We start from the raw sequence: 19,281 nt of genomic DNA on the forward strand, positions 1-19,281 counted from the left end.
CATGGTGCTTTTCCCTCTGCTTACTGGGTCAGAGTGTGCCCTGTTTTGTTTCCGGTAGTCCATGAGGTAATGGCCATTTGTGTAAGACACTTTTAGATCCCTTTCATGTGTTAGCCATGTTACAGCACTTAGTTCTTACCTTGAATGTTGCTGAAAGAGGCCATTGTACACCATTCTGCCAGCTTGGACCTACTGCTAATCTCAGTACCAGCAAGACTTGTTGCCAGTGGGGCACAACCTCTGATCTGTAGTTAACTGTGAGTAAATGTGCTTATTCAAATAAAGGACATTTTCAGCGAGATTAGTCTTCAGGTGTGAACTGCTGTGCCAAGGTTATACACCAGCAACAAGTCCTGTCCCTGGAGTACTCTTAGTGGGTACTACAGTGCACTTCAGGCAGGCAGACCCAGGCCTATCCCCCCCACCCGTAACACTTGTGGTGGTAAATGGGAGCCTCTAAAACCCACTGTACCCACATATAGTTGCCCCCTTTACCCTTAAGAGCTATGGTAGTGTTGTACATTTGTTCCTCCCACGACCAAATAGCTTGGCTTGGGACATTTCCGAGCTGGGCGTTTTTAGTTTCCATTATCGCAAAAAAAAAAAAAAAAAAAAAAAAATGCCCATCTCAGAAGGGACCAAATCCATGGCATTTGGTCCGTCCAAACCACATTTTCGAAACGAAAGATGGACGCCCATCTTTTTGATAATACGGTCTGTCCCGCCTCTTCACATACCCATTTTCGGACATAGACGCCCATGGAGATGGGCGTTCGCATTCGATTATGCCCCTCCACGTGGACTTTCTTTGGGCTTTAGTATACTCCAAACAGAAGGCCAAGGATCTCATTCAGTCCAAAGTGTGCAGTGCACTTTCACCTCAATGGGCATGTGTTTTGGGGAAACATGTTGGCAGGTCAACTGACTGATTAAGATGGAATTCTGACACTAGCTTAGGAAGAAACTTTGGATACGTGCTCAAGACCAGTTTATAGTTCAAAAATTTTGTATAGTGTGAAATCAGCTACTAGAGCCTGGAGCTCACTGATTTTGTGGGCTGAAGTGACCATCATCAAAAATAAGACCTTCCAGCTCAGGTACTTCAGATAACAGGTATGAAGTAGCTCAAAAAGAGCTTTCATCAGCTGAGTTAAAAAGATGTTCATATACCATGACACTGTAGGGTGAAAGATGGGAGGCTTCAATAGAAGCAAGCACTGCATGAAGTGAACAACTAAAGGCTGAGCAGAAATGAGTTAACCAATGCACTAAAGTGAACCTTAATGGAGTTGGTCTTAAGACCTGACTCTGACAAGTGTAGAAGGTATTAAAGCAGTTGTTGTGCAGGACAAGAGAAAGAATCTAGGGCCTTACTCTCAAACCAGCTGGCAAATTTCTTCCATTTGAAAATATAGGACCTCCTAGTGGAATCTCTCTTGGAAACAAGCAGAACCTAGGCTGGCTCCAGAAGAACAGTGAATCATATTTGCTTCAGCCAATAAGTATATGAGTACGTAAGTATTGCCAGACTGGGACAGACCAAAGGTCCATCAAGCCCAGCATCCTGTTTCCAACAGTGGCCAATCCAGGTCACAAATACCTGGCAAAATCCCAGAAAAGCTCAATACAATTTTTGCTGCTTATCCCAGAAATAAGCAGTGGATTTTCCCCGTCAATTTAATAATGGTCAATGGTCTTTTCCTTTAGGAAGCCGTCCAGACCCTTTTTAAACCCCACTAAGCTAACCGCCTTTACCACATTCTCTGGCAACAAATTCCAGAGTTTAATTACATGTTGACTGAAGGAAACTTTTCTACGATGTATATTAAATTTACTACTTTGTAGCTTCATTGCATGTCCCCTAGTCCTAGTATTTTTGGAAACAAACAATTCACGTCTACCCGTTCCACCCCACTCATTATTTTATAGACCTCTATCATATCTCCCCTCAGGCATCTCTCTTCTCCAAGCTGAAGAGCCCTAGATGCTTCAGCCTTTCCTCATAGGGAAGTCATCCCATCCCCTTTATTTCCGTTGCCCTTCTCTGTAAGTGCAATCAAGATCATGGTTCCGTGGTCCTGTTTGAGTTTCAGGTGAGTCTTTGGTGTGAGAGGTGGAGGAGGTGTATAGAAGATCTATCCCCAACAGAGGAGAAAGACATGGAAGATTAGTTTGCCATGAGACCCAAGTCTGGAGCAGAACTGAGGAACGTTCTTGTTGAGGTGAGTGGCTAAAGATCTGTTGAGGGGGTTCCACACATTCAAAAGAACTTCTGGGCTATGCCCATATCCAAGCACGATTTGTGAAGTTGCATAACTCAACTCAGTCTGTAAGCTACTACTAATCATTTCTACAGTGCTACAAGACATACGTAGTGTTGTACACAAACATGTAAAAGACCATCCTTACTCAACAGACAATTATCTTTCCCCACCATGTAAGTGGTTCTGAGGACCACCCCATGCGAGATGGCCCATTTCCACATCCTGATTGTTTTCCTGCTTGGTGACATACTAGATCGCAAGCTGATCATCTTTTTGATTTAGAATAATATAGTTCTGCAACAGATCCTTCAAAGACCTTACAGGGTTCCGGATGCTCTTAGTGCCAGCATATTTATCTGATGCATGCTCTCCTGAGCACAGATTTTCTACCCATCTACATGAGCTCCCCAACCCAGGTTGGATACATCCAGTCTCTTTTGACTTGGAGGAATTTGGAAGGGTATACCCCTTAGCCAGATTGTTATAGTGTAGTCACCAGAACAGGGATTCCTTGAGAAGAGTCATTACAGATATTACATCCTGCAGATTACCTCTGGCCTGAAACCATTGAGAAGACAGTGTCCATTCAGCCTGCCTAAAATTGAGACATGCCATGGGGATTATATGAGCTGATCTGAGATCTGCTGACTCTGGTGCATTTCCGTGACTACTGAAGTCAGACCATCTATCTGCTACTGCAGAAAAAAGGCACAAGATTGAGTCATATCTAGCAGGATTTCTATAAACTCAAATTGTTGGGAAGAGCCGAATAAGGAATTAGGATATTTTATGACAAACTCTAGCAGCTTTAGGATTTGAATGGTCTTGTGCATCGATTCTATTGCTCCTTCCTCAGATGTGTTCTTGACCAGCCAATCTTCTAAACAGGCAAGCATGTGCGCCCCCAGTCTACGTAGTGATGCTGAAATGACTGCTAGGCATTTTGTGAACACCGGGTACTGATATGAGGCCAAACAGCAGTATGCGATTCTGGCAGTGGTGTTTCCCTACTCTGAATCTCAGATACTTACTGTGACTTGGATGTATCTCTATTGGGGTACAAGTGTCTTAAGTCCAGGGAGCATAGCAAATCTCTTTCCTGAATCATGGGAAGGATGCTCAGGGAAACCATCTTGAACTTTTATTGGCCAGATATTTGTTCATGGCCCTTAGGTCTAGAATGGGACAATAGCCCCTCATTTTATTATTATTATTTTGTGATCAGGAAGTACTTAGAATAAAAGCCTTTCCCTCTTTCCCCTGGTGGAATGGGTTCAACCACACTGGGTGAAAAAGTAATTCCTGAAGAGATCTTTTGATTATCTCGATGGGCAATTTGGAAGAGTGCTTTCCAGCTGAAGACTGTAACCTGTCTGGAATATTTTCAGAACCCACCAGTCTGAGATTATATGGGGCCACATTCCTTGGAAATAATTCAGCCTCCTTCCTACCAGAAAGTCATCTGGGATAATTACTAGAATTGAGGCTATGCTAACCTGGAACCAGTCGTCAGCTCACCCCTTGTTTTGACTGAGGAGCTGCTTGAGATTTCTGGGTCCTCTGCTGTCTCAGATGAAAGGAGGCTCCCTGAGTAACATGGGTAGGGTGGAAGTGGGGAAGATACTTATGCTTGTGAGAGTACTAGGATCGCCATTGCCTTCCATCAAAATACCTCCTGGATGGGGATGCCAAGCTGGGAGTGGGCCTGGAAGTGACTTCATTGTATATGAATGCTTTTTGATGTCTGTAGCTTCCTGCTCCTTGTCACTAAAAAGAGTGTCTCCATGACACAGAATTCCCCACCAGATTCTCCTGCACAGTTTGCTCAAGTTCAGAGGCACACAGCCAGGTGAATCTGCACATCCCAATACCCAGAGGCGGCCCTGGACATTGTATCAAAGGTATCATAGGTTGCATGGACCATGTATTTTCAGCCTTCCCACTCTTTGGTCAATAGCCGATGGAGCTCATCAGCTTTCTCTTGGAAACAGTGTTTGTCAACTCACCACACTGCATATCACATTCATCCAGCAAATGCTCATTAAGAGCTGCAAGAAGCTATGCAAGCTGTTAGCATAGCATTCTAGAAAACCTTTTTCCTAAAAGAGTCTAAGATCCTCGTTTCTCTCCCTAGGGGCAATAAGGATTGAGTCTTCATACCCTTGATTTTTGACAGCAGATTCGACCACCATGGAATCGTGAAGAAGCTGGAGCTTCTCAAATCCTGGATTCTTTTGACTCGATATATCGAATCAACATTCTTATTGACCTATTGTACAGTAAGAGGGATTTCCCACATCTTCATTTCTACAAGCTTTAGGATTCTGTGTATGGGCACTGTCATAGCCTCTTTTTTTTTTTGGGGGGGGGGGTCATTAAACAGGATGATATACCCCCTTTCTCCTTTGTTTCCGTAGGTCCTAGACACTGCAGGCACAAATTATATTTATCTGTAATGGATATGGTCCTGTTATACCTGCCACTGGGGTCCTTGTTGGACATGTCATGAAAAATAGCCATGGTGAAATCAAATGGCTTCATTTTAACAAAAACTCCTCAGCTGGGTGTCCAAGGCCTAAGAGGGCCTAGTGGGCTGAGATAAAACAAAGACACTTACAAAGTGCAAAAATCTCTCAGGGGGACTACTGAGGAGAGACTCTGCACAATATGATAGGACTTGCACAAAAGGAGGAAAAAAAAAACACTTCAGGAACAACATTCTGACGTGAGCTGTAGAAAACTGAAAGAAACATCCAACCTGTCCTGCAGAAAAGAAAAAAAGATTGAACTGGTTCTGTGCAACAGCAATAGGCGAGAAGGCATACTTGGTGAGGCACTTCCAAAAGCTTCTAGAATAGATGCTGGGGAGCATTCCCATGTGGGTCCCATCCGATAACATCAGTCAACAGTGCAAATATTATCCTGCTTGTACTTGAAGGAAAAAATATCCCTTTTGACATAAATTTAAAGAAGGTAATTCTATAAGTGGGCAGCTCTATTTAGATGCCCTGAGACCGAGTGGTAGGTGCCTTTTCAATAATGGAACTTAGACATCTACATCCATTATAGACTACTAGCATAATATTTAGGTGCCTGCAGTTACACCAGCCCTACAGCTGGTGTGAGTGCTGATAGGGATATGCATACCTTACAGTATTCTGTAAGTTACCTGTATAAGAAGCAGCCCTGCCTAAGTCCCGCCCATGCTCCTCCCCATTACACCCCCCTTGCAAATATACACCATGTAAGTTACATGGGTATTTGCAGAATGGCACTTACAGTAGGTGGGCATATGAGCACATATGTGCATAAGTGCTAGTATTCTAAACATTTACCCCTGAATAGATACAACCTAATGCAATGGGCTATACTTGTTAAATAACTGTTTAAATATACTAATAGTATAAACCACACTGTCAGTTATACTTTACTTGAAAACTTGAAATAGATACAGGTACAATTGGTACTTCCCTGCCAAAGACGACTTATAATCTAAGGGCCCTATGGCTGACTTAAGTATTTGTGCCTAACTTATACTTACATATCTCATCTGTTATGCTAGTATTTTATATAAGAAACTAGGCACCTGCTTTCCTTCATAGAATAGACTCCTATTAGGCGCCTAGTTATAGAAATATCCTCAAAGTTCATGGTAATGCAGATGCACTTAGTGTCACCTACTGAGGCGATATTGAGTGATCTGTGTTATCTGTTGCAGTAGCACTTTATATGCCGTAAGTTACTGTGCATTAAGTGCAAGTCACAGTCAAGGCCCATTCTCCATCCATTTCCTGCCAGCCTACTCCATGTAATGCATTTGACATAGGAACTAGTGTTCATCAAGCCACTGCATTAACTGTTAGTGCAGCTATGTACTAACAGCACATGATAAATTCTTGTGTTACATGCTTAACGCACTTTAGAAAAAGGCCCTCTAAGTTTTGTATATGTCCAAGTTTACAAGGCATGTCAGTGAGAATAGAATTTGAAAACCAATTTCACTGGGTCTCAGTCTGAGCTGAAATAACTACTGTAGGCTACTTCTGATGCAGAGGCTGTCACAGTAGCAGCAGCCATCTCCTCTTCCTCACTGGACCTGAGTATACTACTTCCATGACATGCCTAGGTCTGACTTGTCTTGATGGACAAGGGATCTGAACCCAGATTCCTTATGCCATGGTGCACAGCACTTTACCCTGAATTACAGGTCCAGTCTATTGAGCAAAACTCAAGTTCTGCTGAAAACCTGATGAATTATCAAGTTTGTATGAAAGAACATCTACATTGTGAAATCAGACACAAAATTTGACAAACAAGATCCTATACCAAATCTTTTAAATGTTTCTTGGTTTCAACTCATAAATTACTTAGTATAAGCATGCTGCTTTTAAAATGCATGGGTAATCTGTGTAGCTTAAAATGGGAACTTTAAAATCCTACTTGACAATTATTCACTGTAGCACCCCCCCCCCCCCCAATAAAATAGCAAAATATATAAACAAAGGTAAAAAATCTTGCATCAGTAGAATACTTTCCCCTACCTCATTTCCTTTAGGGCCTTGTGGTCCCAGAGGTCCTCGATCACCTAGAAGCCCCTAAGTAATAAAACAGAATGAGTGTTTATATTTACTGGCCTATTTGCTTTAATATACTTTCTTTCTACTTGAGAAAGCAAATCCTGAGAGAAAGAAACTGTGAAAGGACCATCATTATACTGATAAACTTCACATGAAGTTTTGTGGAAAGATCATTTCAGTGACAGCATCTGCTAAGATTATATTTATTTGCCTTCAACGTACATTAAACAGCTAAGACCTGACTAACTCTTAATCAAAATTATTTCCTCTCTGGAATCATTCACTCTTAACAAATTATTGGAAATATGGAACAGATTAGGAATAAACGGTACCATGTTTTAAAACAATGACTTTAAGCATTCCATTGTGTTACAACCATAGCTTTATGAATTAAGAAAAAGTTCTAACTTAAAGTTCAATGAATTATAACATCTTCATACGACAGCAAAACAATACATTGTGGATTCACATCCAATTAATTCTTAATCCAAGAGGACATGTAATAAAACGTTGAGTCAAAAATGTGTGTGAAAATTTACTGTACATATTTTAAACTCATGCATTAAAAAAAGTCAACTTACAATGCAGCAGGCAAACAGAATGCACATGTACTGTGTATTTTTAAAAGCACTAACAAAAATATGCACAAAAATGTGAGCTAAGCTTAGTGTATCTTCTCACATCACAAGGTGAGCCATAAAAATAATAGTAAAAGTCCCCAACTTTACTACTGGTTAATTTCAGTGGTTAGTGGTGAAGTGTAAGTCTAATTTACACCTCTAAACCATTGTTTTTAAGAACCTGGAGGCTCTCTGGTCCAACCTGGGATCCTGAGCCAGAGACACACTCCGTCATTTTGCTTTTCATCCTATACCGAATATTCATGATTCGATGTCAAATATATTATTCATATTCATCCGAATAGTGATTTAAATTTGAATACGAATAATCCAGGGCTCTACTGTTCTAAATCCTACTGACATAAACACTTGATCTCTGTTGTTTCTTTTATTATTTGCTATGTTAAAGCTCAATGCCCTGATATTAGGGTCCACCTTAGATCTCAGCATCCAAGAAAAAGATCTAGGTGTCACTGTAGACAATATGTTGAAATCTTCTGCCTAGTGTGCGTCAGCGGATAAAAAAGCAAACAAAATGCTAGAAATTATTAGGAAAGGGATGGTAAATAAGACCAAGAATACTATAATGCCTCTGTATCAATCCATGGTGCAATCTCACCCCGAGTACTGCGTTCAATTCTGATCACCATATCTCAAAACAGCTATAGCAGAATTAGAAGAGGTTCAAAAAAGAGCGACCAAAATGATAAAGGGGATGGAACTCCTCATAAAAGGAAAGGCTAAAAAAGTTAGGGTTTTGAGGAGGAAGTGACGTCACGAACCTGAATGGCTGCCTAGGTTCACAGCTCCGACACACACCTCTTTATTTAAGCTAAAATAGCTAACCCTAGCCTGAGTACTTGCTTTAAAAATACTTTGCTTCAGCTCCGGAGCTGTGAGGAATTCTTCGTGAGGATTGAGGGCGAGTATGGCGGCGACTAGAAGGGAGAGCGAGCGTCCGTCAGACAGGGTAACAGGAAGGACCTCGCAGCGCCATGTGCTTTAATCCGCACCTGCTTCTCACTCGGACTCAGATTCGGCCCCATCCTTGCCCGACACTGGCAAAGCCTCAGCTAAACGAGGGCTATCTAAAGATCTCGCTAAGTTCCTTGTGGAAATCCGCGAGGAGATCAAAGCCTCCAAGGAGGAAATCCTTGAAAAGATGGACGTTCTGAGCGTGGACCTCCGAGAGATGGGAGGCCGCGTGGAAGACTTAGAAGTGCAGGCAGACGAGCAGGCTGAGAAGCTGACCGAGACGGAGGAGCGATTGGCGAATGTGCTTACCTCATAAGCGGAACTACAACTAAAAGTGGATGACCTGGAGAACCGCGGGAGAAGAAGTAACCTGCAGTTTCGAGGGGTACCAGAGGTGGGAGATAAGGAGGACGTCAGTGCAATCGTTAAGGTGCTTTGTGGCAAGCTGATAGATATGGATGATTTGGCTATTGAACGAACCCATAGAGCACTAGGAAAACGACAGGATAACAGACCTTGAGAAATTGTAGTCTGTTTCTCCACATTTGCTTTCAAGGAAAAGGTGCTACAGAAGGCGCGACAAGTACAATATATTGACTATAACGATGCCCAAGTCAAGGTATTTCAGGACTTGTGGCGCATACGCTATACCTGAGGAGAGAGATGAAACCTGCATTAGATGTCTTGGTGAAAAACAAAATCCCATATCGTTGGGCGTTTCCATTTGCCCTAATTTTTACAGTGGGTGGGCGCATGCACCGGATCCGGGCACTTGCTGAAGTCTGGAAGATTCTACATAGTGAGGGATTGGTGACAACAGAAGGCCCAGCGGTGGAGCTGGCTACAGCAACGCGAGCTAAGCTGCAGAAGTGGAAGCGGATACCGGGCAAGACCAAGACCAAGACCCCAAGGACTGATACTTGAATAAACTGTATGATATTCAGTGGGTTTCTATTTTAAGGATTGGTAGCTGGATATCTTTTCCCCGTTATGTAAGAGGGAGTTGCTGATATTATGTTGTAGTTCTTACTTCAAAAGTTCTTATTGGGCTGGTTGAGTTTGATGCATTATGATTCTGGGTGTGGGTTAGGTGCGAAGGGTAGGGGGGAGTATTGATCGGTGGGAGGGGGGATAATGATGAATAGAGGGGTGGGCGTGGGCTGATCTTGGGTAGTTAGATTGGGTATGTGGGCACTTTCTCTGTACTCCTAGGAGAGGTCACTGGCCCTCTCTAGTGGATATACGGGGGGGGGGGGGGAAGGGGTATAGTTGGGGTGGGATGGAGGGGGGGGGGAAGAGTCTGTCCAGGGTATGAATGTGATAATGTGGTCAGGGGACGGGAGAGGGAGGGTTGGGGTGTGAGGGGTAGCGAAGAGGGTTGGGAGGGCTGGGGGGATTGGGAGGGCTTGCGTATCACTCTTAATATGTCAGAAGTGAGTGGCACTCAGATCATGTCCAATGACAGCCTTTAAAGTGCTTACATACAATGTAAAAGGGCTTAATTCTCCATATAAACATCATTCCCTCCAGCGTGAATTGCGTTTGATGCACCCACAGGTGGTCTTTTTGCAAGAAACTCACTTGCTGAAAAAAACACGAGGGTCTATTGACTTCTAGAATGTACCCGTGGGTTTATTGTGCTTCTGATGTAAAGGGGACTAAGAAAAGAGGGGTCACTATACTGTTCCATAAAGATGTACAAGTGCAGATATTACATATTAGAAGAGACCCGGAGGGTCGCTTCCTTTTGTTGTGCGTGCAGTTGGAGCAGGAGGAGTGCACCCTGGCTAGTATATATGCGCCTAATGAGCACCAGGAGTGATTTTTTGGGTATCTTCAAAGGGAATTACAAAATTTTGCCCGAGGAAAAGTGCTAATGGCGGGAGACTTTAATGCCACTATGCAGCCCGGGCTTGATAGATCTGCTCCTCCTGCTCCGGCTGACTATAAAATTTCACAGGCACTGCGGAATTTGGTGGAGGCCATGGGTCTGTATGACGGGTGGCGTTTAGGCCATCCGAGGGGGCGGGACTATACCTTTTACTCTCCGGTGCATCTCTCCTACTCTAGACTAGACTATGTTTTTCTTGACAAAACTCTTTCGGAGGGAGGGGGAGACTCCTGTATAGGGCATATTACTACTTCAGACCATGCTCCGGTTTGGTCGGTCATCCCCTCATTGAGGGGGGAGGGGCGGGACCGGAGATGGACATTTAATAACTGCCTACTACAGGACCCACAGATTGTTGCTAACTTTCTTCCAGTCTTGAAGGAGTACTTTGAACTTAATATGGACTCGGGCCCACCTTTGCGTACAGTGTGGGATGCTTTTAAGGCGGTCTCGAGAGGGTATTTTATTAAATGTGCGAGTCAGAGAAATAGGATCCATAAAGAACGTTTGACCCAGTGCATGGAAAGAATAGGTGAACTAGAGAAACGCTATAGGGCCACAGGCAGGGTGTCTGACTATCGTAAGTTGCAAGCTGTGAGATTGGAGTTGGCTGCGATACATGAGGAGAGTTTGAAGTTTGTGCATGCTAGGTTGAAGCAGGTTTACTATGAAGGGTCTAATAGGCCTGGAAGGCTGTTGGCAGCAAAACTTAGAAAGATGAGAGCAGATAGACAAATTGTACGAGTGAAGGGTGAAGGGGGTGTTATGCTTAATAAATCTGTGCAAATTAGGGAACGCTTTGCCCAATTTTATGAAACACTTTATAAGGAGGATGCCACTGTGCAGACGGGGGAGATTGACAGATATCTGGAGGCTCGAGGACTGGCGGTGTTGTCAGAAGTGCAAGAACGAGAATTGGAAGCCCCGGTGACCGTAGAAGAGGTGCAGCAGGTTATTAAGGATTTGCCGACGGGCAAGGTGCCCGGCCTTGACGGGTTTACTAATGAGTTCTTTAAGACTTTTGCTCGCGAACTGGCTCCCTATCTGACATTGGTTATCAATTCAGTACGAGAGGGGGCGCCTCTCCCCGGAACTATGATGGAGGCCTGGGTTCCGGTCATACCTAAACCTGATAAAGATACTACAGAATGTGCCTCATATCGCCCAATATCTATCCTAAATACGGACGTTAAAATTCTGGCCAAGGTTCTTGCGCAGCGACTGGGGGCGATGTTGCCTACCTTAATCCACCCTGATCAGGTGGGCTTTGTGATCAAGAGGCAAGCAATGGATAACGTCCGTAGAACCTTGGATCTACTTTATGCAGCTCGGTCGAAGGCCTGCCCTCTGCTGCTACTGGGGCTGGATGCGGAAAAGGCCTTTGACCAAGTTCATTGGGGATATTTGGACAAGGTTTTGAATAGAGCTGGGATTGGCCCCGGGTTTAGATCTTGGATCCAAGCTTTGTATACTTCACCACAGGCGTGTGTTCGGGTAAATGGTGGGAACTCGAGCGCGTTCTTGTTGGGACGGGGTACCAGGCAGGGATGTCCGCTCTCCCCTCTGTTGTTCACATTGGCTATGGAGCCACTGGCGGCGGCTATTAGGGAGAATGTGGATATTACTGGAGTGAGAGTGGGGTCTCAGGAGCACAAAATTGCACTCTTCGCGGATGACGTGCTCTTGTCATTGACTAATCTAATAACATCCCTGCCTAACCTGATGAAGGATATAGAAGAATATTCAAGGGTATCGGGCTACAAGCTTAATGCGAGTAAATAGGCGGGGATGGCAGTGGGGGTGCCTTCGCAGACACTGGAGGCGCTGAAGGCATCATTTGCCTTCAAGTGGTCGGCTAGATCTATTCATTATTTAGGGATACAGCTACCTGTGCAGTTGTCAGAGATGTCTGCAGTTAACTACCCGGCACTTCAGAAGGAGATATATAGAGATCTGGACAGATGGATGCATATGAGACTGTCTTGGCTGGGCCGGATAGCAGCAGTTAAAATGAACATCCTGCCCAGACTCTTGTATCTATTTCAGGTTATCCCTCTGAGACTACCTAGGACGTTTTTGTCCACCCTACAGGATCGTTTGATGCGTTTTATTTGGAATCAGAAGAGGCCTCGCTTGCCGAGGGCGGTATTATATAGGAGCAAACAACTTGGGGGTCTAGGGGTGCCTAACCTGTTTTGTTATTACTGTGCAGCTCAGGCCCGATCAGCGGTTGAGTGGTTTCGGGGGGAAGATCACAAACTGTGGGTGCACATTGAACAATCCTTAGTGGGGTCTCGCCAGTTAGGACACTTAATGTGGCTTCCCAATAAATATAGGGGACAGGTTGATCGCTTTCCTCCGACTGTACAGGCCACCTTTCATTATTGGGATCACATGTTTGTGGGGGGTAGACCTCCTGTCTCGGGATTGGCGCCAATCGTGGATAATCCCTTATTTTACCCTGGGGTTGGGCACACGCCCTTTGTAAGATGGGCAGGGTTGGGTTTGGATTTGTTGGGACAGTTGCATGTGGGAGAGGAATTGGTCCCTTTTGATACACTGTTGGAGGATTTCCAGCTACGGCCTGGTGACTTATATCTCCATTTGCAACTGAAACATTTTTTGATAGGGCCCGCCTATGCAGAGTGCTTGCGTAGAGAGGTGCATCCGATGGAAGATGTCTGTGTGCGATTCCAAACCACAAGAGGTATGATTACTTTTTTATATGCTTCATTGGTGGCGCGTCAAGACCCTTCATTATTACATCGTAGGAAGTGGGAACAGGAATTAGATTTCATATTGCCAGATGAGAAGTGGTTGCAATTGGAGAAGGGGATCTTGAGATCCGCGCGATCGGTGGCTATGAAGGAAAATGCGATTAAGGTATTCTATAGGTGGTATATCACACCGGCGCGGTTATATCATATGTTTGTGCAGGTTACGAGGAATTGCTGGAGGAAGTGCGGGGCCATCAGTACTATGGGCCACATTTGGTGGACATGTCCAAAAGCAAAGGCTTACTGGAAGGGTGTGCAATTCCGTAGCCAAGTGTGGGTGGGCAAGTCTGTGCAGTGGCATCCGTTGGTATTTATACTTGGGCAACGACCAGAAGGGCTTAAGTGGGAAGAATGGCTATTGGTGAGGGCAATTTTGCAGGCTGCGTGAGTGAACTTGGTGCAGAGCTGGAAGTCACCCCTGGTCCCCTCATTGGTGAGCTGGATCACGAAGGTGCGTTATCTATGTGAAATGGAGAGATTGACAGCAATTAAAAAGAGAACATTGCCTAAATGGGAACGGATATGGAAACCACTCGAGTATGAACTCGAGATGAGTGTATATGGCTAGAGTGACATGGGGGAGTGAATGAGGCTGATTAGGGAGGGAGGGGGATTGGAGGAGGAGGGAGGTTAGGGGGGTGGAGGGGGGGTTTTATTGATAAAGGGGGTTAGGGGTGTTTGGGTTAAAACCTGATAAACATTGAAGTCATTTGGGAGTTAGTATTACTAAGATACAGATTGAAATTCAGTTTCACACTTCTTGGCAAGTGTTTAACAAGTTTGATCTATCTGTGGACAGTTAATCTATTGTTGTATTGTAAAGTGCTGATTAGTTTTGTACTGTATCAACAAATTTCAATAAAGACTTTTACAAATTAAAAAAAAAAAAGTTAGGGTTTTTCAGCTTGGAAAGGAGACAGCTGATGGGAGATATGATTGAGGTCTACAAAATCCTGAGTGGCGCAGAACAGGTAAATTGTTTACTTTTTCAAAAAGTACAAAGACTAGGGGACACTCAATGACGTTATATGGAAATACTTTTAAAACAAATAGGAGGAAATATTTTTTCATTCAATGAATAGTGAAACTCTGGAACTCGTTGCCAGATGATGTGGTAACAGTGGTTAGCATATCTGGGTTTAAAAAAAGGTTTGGACAAGTTCCTAGAGGAAACGTCCATAGTCTGCTATTAAGATAGATGGGGGAAGCCAGTGCTTGTCCTGGGACTGGTAGCATGGAATGCTGCTACTATTTGGGTTTCTGCAAGGTAGTTGTGACCTGGATTGACCATTGTTTGGAACAGGATACTGGGCTGGATGGAACATTGGTCTGAGCCAGTATAGCTATTCTTATTCGGCCGAATAATATTTTTTCATTATTCATATTTGTCCAAATTGTAAAATATGGTATTTGGTACAGCTCTATTTCATATGCACCATACTGATTTTAGGCCAGGTTACAGCACAGAATCAGCTCTTCAAGCCCATAACAAACTTAGACGAAGGAAATGATACTCGTATTATATCCCTGGATATAGCAGCGTCTTCTGCTTAGTCAATCTTCCCTTCTTTTAACAGGGCACTATGAATAGACAACATGGACATAGCCCATGTTTGCTTTTTTTTCTTATTTCTCTAAAACCTCTTTTGTAGATGGAGCCTTGTTCCCTGCTAAGTGGAGTCCCTCAGAATTCCATTCTTACCTGTCTTGTTCAATTTCTTTCTAACACCCCTTGCTATTTTAATCCAAGGCTGCAGAATTAATTGTTACTTATATGCCGATGACATTCTACTTCTTCATTTCATTAGTGCTTCCCTTTATGACCTGAAGTCTTAATGACTGTCTTAATGTCATTGCCTCCTAGATAGAACAGAATAGATTAAAGTTAAATCACAGTAAGTCTGAGATTATGTGGATATCCAAGAGAAAACTCCCTCCTCCCTAATACCATCATGGCTCCTCAACTGCACTTAGATACTATGAAAATTTGTGGTGTCACTTTGCCTTTAGCAATCACTTCTCTACTCTCTTGTCCTTGCTGTCCACAAGCAGTGAGACATGAATGGTTCACATGGCTGCCACAAATGTGATGGCTTAAATAGCAGGCCCTAAATGTCATCTTATTTAAATCTTGGTGCCATTTTGAAATTCCCAATGATGGCAGGGATTGGTAAAAATCTTTGCATGAAGCGGTGAGCTGTGTAACTTCATAAGTTTAAGCCTAAAGAACTTTAAAATTTTGTTAGGGTTTTCATTCCTTTCATTTTTTATTTTATTGCATTTGTATCCCACATTCCCCCACCTATTTGCAGGCTCAATGTGGCTTACACAGATTTGTTGACATTATCGTAACAAGATATCAGATACAATTAGTAATGTGTAATGATTAAGGAAGGGAGTGATTAGGATAGTTGAATAAGGTGAGCTTTCATAATTGAGTGGGTTGGTGAGGTGGCTTAGTGAGATTATAGGTGTTCTTTTGATCTTTTGCAGCAGCAATGCTCTATAAGTTATGAGACACTGAACTGTAAGCTCCCGAGGAAGCCAAAATAGGTGAAATGGAGTGGCCCTGTTTGAGTGAAGAAAGCCAGTTCAAAAAATCTATTGATATTTATTTGAGCCTTTGAGCTGCTTAATGTGCAATCAAAATAAGTATTGTTGTATAGACACTATTAAAAATATTTTAGGAAAAATCGAGAAAAAAATATTTTTGATAAAATGATAATTCACATATATTAAAGAGGAAGGTGGAGGCTTTTTATAACTAGTGATGTTGCAAAAGCTTTGCAATTAATTTGCAAAAACCAAGCATTTGAAGCATCTGAACTCTTTTTCTCCTCTCTTTAATATTTAATTAGTTGTAGGTAATGATTACCATTATGGAATAATGAAAGAGACTGATAGCAAGGATTGTGGAGTGTTCTAGGGATAGAGTGTTGATTGCTGTTTGTGGTATATTGATGAGGTTGCCAGTGCCATCCCAAGGCAATGCAGAGCTAATTGACTTGCCCAAGGTCATAAAGACCTGCTCTGCGATTTGAATGTGGGCCCTCTGGTTTCCAGCCTGCTGTTCTGTTAGGCTACTCCTCTGTCCCATATCTCTCAAGTAATAATTATTTTTCTTGCACCAGCTTCAACAGGCTTGTTCAGGCTCCAATTCTAAGCATGCTTGATTACTGTAATGTTCTTGACTGGCATCTTAGTTATTTATATGAAACGCCTTCAACTGTGTTGCAAAAAATGTATAAGCTAAAAATAAATTTGATCATATCACCCCTCTTCTGAAAGAATACTATTGGTTTCAAGTTCCTACAGATTATATTATAAAATCTTAATTAATTTTTTCTTCAGACATCTTCTTACAGATTATTCTCAGTATTTGGCAAATCTACTTATTCCAGCTCATACTTTAATATTTTCCAAGCTCCCTCCTAATGATTCCCCCCACTTACCACAACAGGGCTTAAATGAACTCACTTGTTAGCTTTTTGCTATATTGCGCTATAGTTTTCAAACTTCTTGCCTTCTTATGTCTGAGTTCAGTTTCCAGCATTACAAAAAGCGAGTTAAGCCTTCAGGACCTTAATGCACTTCTCAGATTTGGAAGCAAAGGCTAATCCCTTCATTTATATGGGACTTGTATTTAAGTACACTGATTTCAGCACACAGTTTTACTCTTTTCTGTCAGTTAATAGTCTTAGGGCTACCACTGCGTTGGTGTGCGGCAAATCAGACCTACCGTTGGGCTGCAGCAAGAGCCCGGCGTGTGGCAGAGGCTGGGACTACCAATTCCAGCAATAGAAAATGCATTTTTATTTTCTAGTGCCTGGGGCCTAACTGGTGGTAATGGTTATTGTCAGGGTAGAGCGGGAGCCCTTGCCACATCAATGGGTGGCGGTAAGTGCTCTCCAGGGAAATGACCGTGGAGCAAGTGGTTCACTTACCTAAGAGTCATTTCCCTTTAAAAAAAGAAAAGTAGCCTTATACCTGCTGTGGTAAAAGGGAGCCTCGGTGCATGGATCTGCTGTGGGCCGAGGCCCCCTTTTACGGCAGCAGGTAAAAGGGGCCTTTATGTTGTGAGGAAAGTAACTCAGAAAATAGGTATGCCAAGGGAGTGCATCTTATTACAACTGCCTGCGAGTGACTACAGTCTATAAAAAACTGCAGATGCAGAGTACTAATTCAGTAACACATTATCAATGTTTATAACACTGACTTATGTTTCTTACCACCACATTCTGAGTATGCAGTATAGCATATAATATAGTACATTTTTATATTGTGATTTAAGTCTTCTGAAAACTCACACTGTGAGCTGCAGTCAACTCTTCTACTGCAATATCTGATCTGAAAGGTGCAACCTCAACATCAAGAATCTGAGTGTGGATTAGACTTGACTTTTCTATAATGCTGCATTTTTAAAAATCAAAATACTCCTTGGCACTCCAGATCAGCATCTTTGTGGGAGAAAGGAGGACCCTCCTAATGAGAAAGGTATGCTTCCTAGATAATAAACGTATAAAAGACATTGGTGAAAGCAGGGGGTAGGGGAACACTCATCAGGCAGGCAGGTCTCCAGCGAGTCCCACAGAACCTGTTGTCCCACAGAACTAAAACTTCAAGATTTCTGCACTATTCTTAATGTAAGGATGTGGGCAGCAGACTCAATGCTCCACCTATGGTATGTAGAACAGCTCTATTAAAAAAAAAATAAAAACTTTTCAGATCAAGAGTGGGCAGTCTTGTCGCAAACAAAAAATACCAGTTACCTTAGTAACATCTGCGCGTTCAAAGTCATATGTCTCAGATTAACTCACTAAGTTTGACAGCATGCACGCCTGACAATTATACAGTGGATTCCTCTTGTAAGGAAAAAAATCGGCCACAAATCCAAATTTAAATGTTTCAGATGTTTAAATGCCACATACAAAATCAGTCATTTGACAGAATTAGTAAACATTCCTAACATCCCTTGTAATCTCTCATGAGTGAACAAAAAAGTTAACTTTGGACTAGACAGCCATACAGTAAATGATATTAATGATCCAAAAATCTTCTCTCTGAGCATCTCTGGCCAACTGTGTACTCTTCTTCATATGAAGACAGTTTTGCAGAGGTATATGATCAGGCCCCAAAACACTACAGACACCAAGAATGGGTGTCCTTGCCAGAGATGGTCCTGTTGCACCGAGTACAGCACTTGAAGCCACTGGGAACCTTTGATGACATGAAAGGAAAAACAGCTGTGGCCAAATCAAAGGACTGAATGGGGATAAAAAAGGGGAGAGCACCAGAAAAGAGAAATACCTTGACTGGAGATCAGGCCTAAACGCAGCCTAGCGAGCATGGTAAAACAAAGAAAAAAGGCAAAAATAATCTAAAAAGGTACAGGAAGGAATAAAATAAAGATAAACCTCAAAAGAGGTATTAAAAAAAGAAAAAGAAGGCACAAAAGACCAAATGTCTGAACCACTAAAAAACAGAACTGCTGGTCCTGCTCTCTCACAGCAAGCAGGAATGAACTCGCGTATGCGCAACAAAGCACGTCTCACACTCAAAGACCTATTTTTAAGCTTATTGCAAGCTACGGACTGGCAACGTGGACCCATGTTACCCATCTTCAAGAATTATAAGCCTGCTTGTCCTCAGAGAAACACAAGGACCTTAATACAGCTTAAAATGGTATACCACGGGATATGCTCAGGCATTCTGTGGTAACTGCCAAATCTGTGTGTGCTAACTGCACACCTAAAAGGTTATTTTTTGAGAGAGAATGTCTGGTGGCAGACAGTGGGCATTCCTGCACTAACCAATTAATGTAGCTGCATTAGCGCATGCTAACAGCTTAGTGCATGGATACCACATGAGCTCTTACTGCCTACAAAATGGGTGGCGGTAAGTAATCACGCAGTAAATATTTTTAATGGCCGTGCACTAATGGCAACACTAGTGCATGGCCATTAATACAAAAAATACGAAAAGGTTTTTTTTATTGCTACAGTAAAAATCACCTTAGCTAGAAGTAAAAACCCGTATAAGGCCACACACTAAGGCCACTCTTTATCGAAGCTTAGTAAAAGTGCCCCATATTGTATTGGGTGTGATAGAAAATACAGGATATGCAAAGTGCAATGGACCATAATTATTTCTACAGTAATCAAGGGAGAAATAGGTATA

At 42.8% G+C, this 19,281-nt stretch overlaps 1 protein-coding gene across 2 annotated transcripts in view; it reads right to left on the bottom strand.

The window, feature by feature from the left end:
* Positions 1-19,281, bottom strand: part of COL24A1 (collagen type XXIV alpha 1 chain) — an 804,368-nt gene that overhangs the window by 403,441 nt on the left and 381,646 nt on the right. For both annotated transcript variants that reach the window (XM_030205800.1, XM_030205801.1), the window contains one exon: positions 6,806-6,859. In XM_030205800.1, coding sequence (XP_030061660.1) covers positions 6,806-6,859 — 54 coding nt within the window. The remainder of the gene's footprint in view (positions 1-6,805; positions 6,860-19,281) is intronic.

The sequence above is a fragment of the Microcaecilia unicolor genome, chromosome 6 (genome assembly GCF_901765095.1).
Source record: "Microcaecilia unicolor chromosome 6, aMicUni1.1, whole genome shotgun sequence".
Taxonomy (NCBI): domain Eukaryota; kingdom Metazoa; phylum Chordata; class Amphibia; order Gymnophiona; family Siphonopidae; genus Microcaecilia; species Microcaecilia unicolor.